Below are 1,296 nucleotides of genomic sequence, written 5' to 3'. Positions count from 1 at the left end.
TTAGTCCACTAAAAATCCCATGAATATAAAAAATATTTGGTGTAACTCGTTTCTAGTGTCGTACACCCGAAACTTCTTATTTTCTTAGCAAAAGTTCGTTACCGATTAAGTTCGTCCCTTACTATAAATAAATTTTCTGCTTTCCTAATTTGGATTACTAAGTCCCATGTTTCTAAAAATAGAAACCTTATCAAGATCGTCCCTGGTTCTCTCGTCTTTTGTCGTACATCGCGTATTCGACTGTAGAAAGTTTTCATTCATGACATTCGGTCAAATAATCATTAAATCATGCCAATACTTAAACATTCTTCTAAACCACTCATTTAAGTAACTTTCAAATAAATTTTCATTCATGCATGTGGTTAATGTGTTTGGGTTTTCGAGCATTACAATTGCTCCCCCTTAAAAGAATTTCGTCATCGAAACCAGTACTTAGCAAAAAGATCAGGGTAACGGCTCCTCATGGCGGTCTCAGTTTCACAAGTAGTTTCTTCCTCGGAATGATTCAGTCACTTGACTTTGAACATCTTGATCTCTTTATTGCGCAGTCTCTTCCCTTGCCTGCCTAATATCTGCGTCGGTTTCTCTTCGTAGGTCAAATTTGGAATAATCTGCAGAGGCTCATAATTCAGTACATGTGATGATTTGACATGTATTTGCAGAGCATAGAAATGTGGAAGACATTATGAACAATAGCGAGATTAGGCGAAAAGGCCACCTTGTAAGCCAATGCTCCCACTTTTTCCAAGATCTCAAACGGCCCAATAAACCTCGGACTGAGCTTGACCTTCTTCCCGAATCGCATAACTTGCTTCATGGGAGCTATTTTGACAATGTCGTGATCACCAATGTCAAACTCGAGATCTCTCCTCCTCTTGTCCGCATAACTCTTTTGTCTGCTCTGCAACGTCTTCATCCTATCTCGGATCTTGACTACCGAATCCGTGGTTTGTTGAACAATATCCGATCCTGACATCTACTATTTTATTTGATCTATTGCTAGCGAGTACCGGAAAGGCAATCCAATCTCGGGTCTCTCTCCGATCTCATCCCAATGAATCGGTGACCTATATTTCCTTCCATATAGAGCCTCGTAGAGAGCCATACCTATAGACAATTGAAAGCTATTTTATAGGTAAACTCCACGAGCAGCATCTTCGGCTCCCAACTACCTTGGAAGTCGATCACACAAGCTCGTAGTAAGTCCTCTAGAATTTGGATCATCTTCTCTGATTGGTCGTCAGTTTGCGGATGGAAGCCCGTACTAACCAATAGCTTGGTACCCATGGCGGAATG

At 40.7% G+C, this 1,296-nt stretch overlaps 1 protein-coding gene across 1 annotated transcript; it reads right to left on the bottom strand.

The window, feature by feature from the left end:
* Positions 1-509: 509 nt before the first annotated feature.
* On the bottom strand, positions 510-976 carry LOC142530563 (uncharacterized). The gene is made up of 2 exons (XM_075636394.1): positions 719-976; positions 510-611 (listed from the first exon to the last, which is right to left on the bottom strand). Exons 1-2 carry the CDS (start codon positions 974-976, stop codon positions 510-512), a joined length of 360 nt encoding a protein of 119 aa, XP_075492509.1.
* Positions 977-1,296: the final 320 nt, after the last annotated feature.

The sequence above is a fragment of the Primulina tabacum genome, chromosome 17, assembly GCF_025594145.1.
Source record: "Primulina tabacum isolate GXHZ01 chromosome 17, ASM2559414v2, whole genome shotgun sequence".
Classification (NCBI taxonomy): Eukaryota; Viridiplantae; Streptophyta; class Magnoliopsida; order Lamiales; family Gesneriaceae; genus Primulina; species Primulina tabacum.
This window is presented reverse-complemented; position numbering and strand designations above follow the sequence as displayed.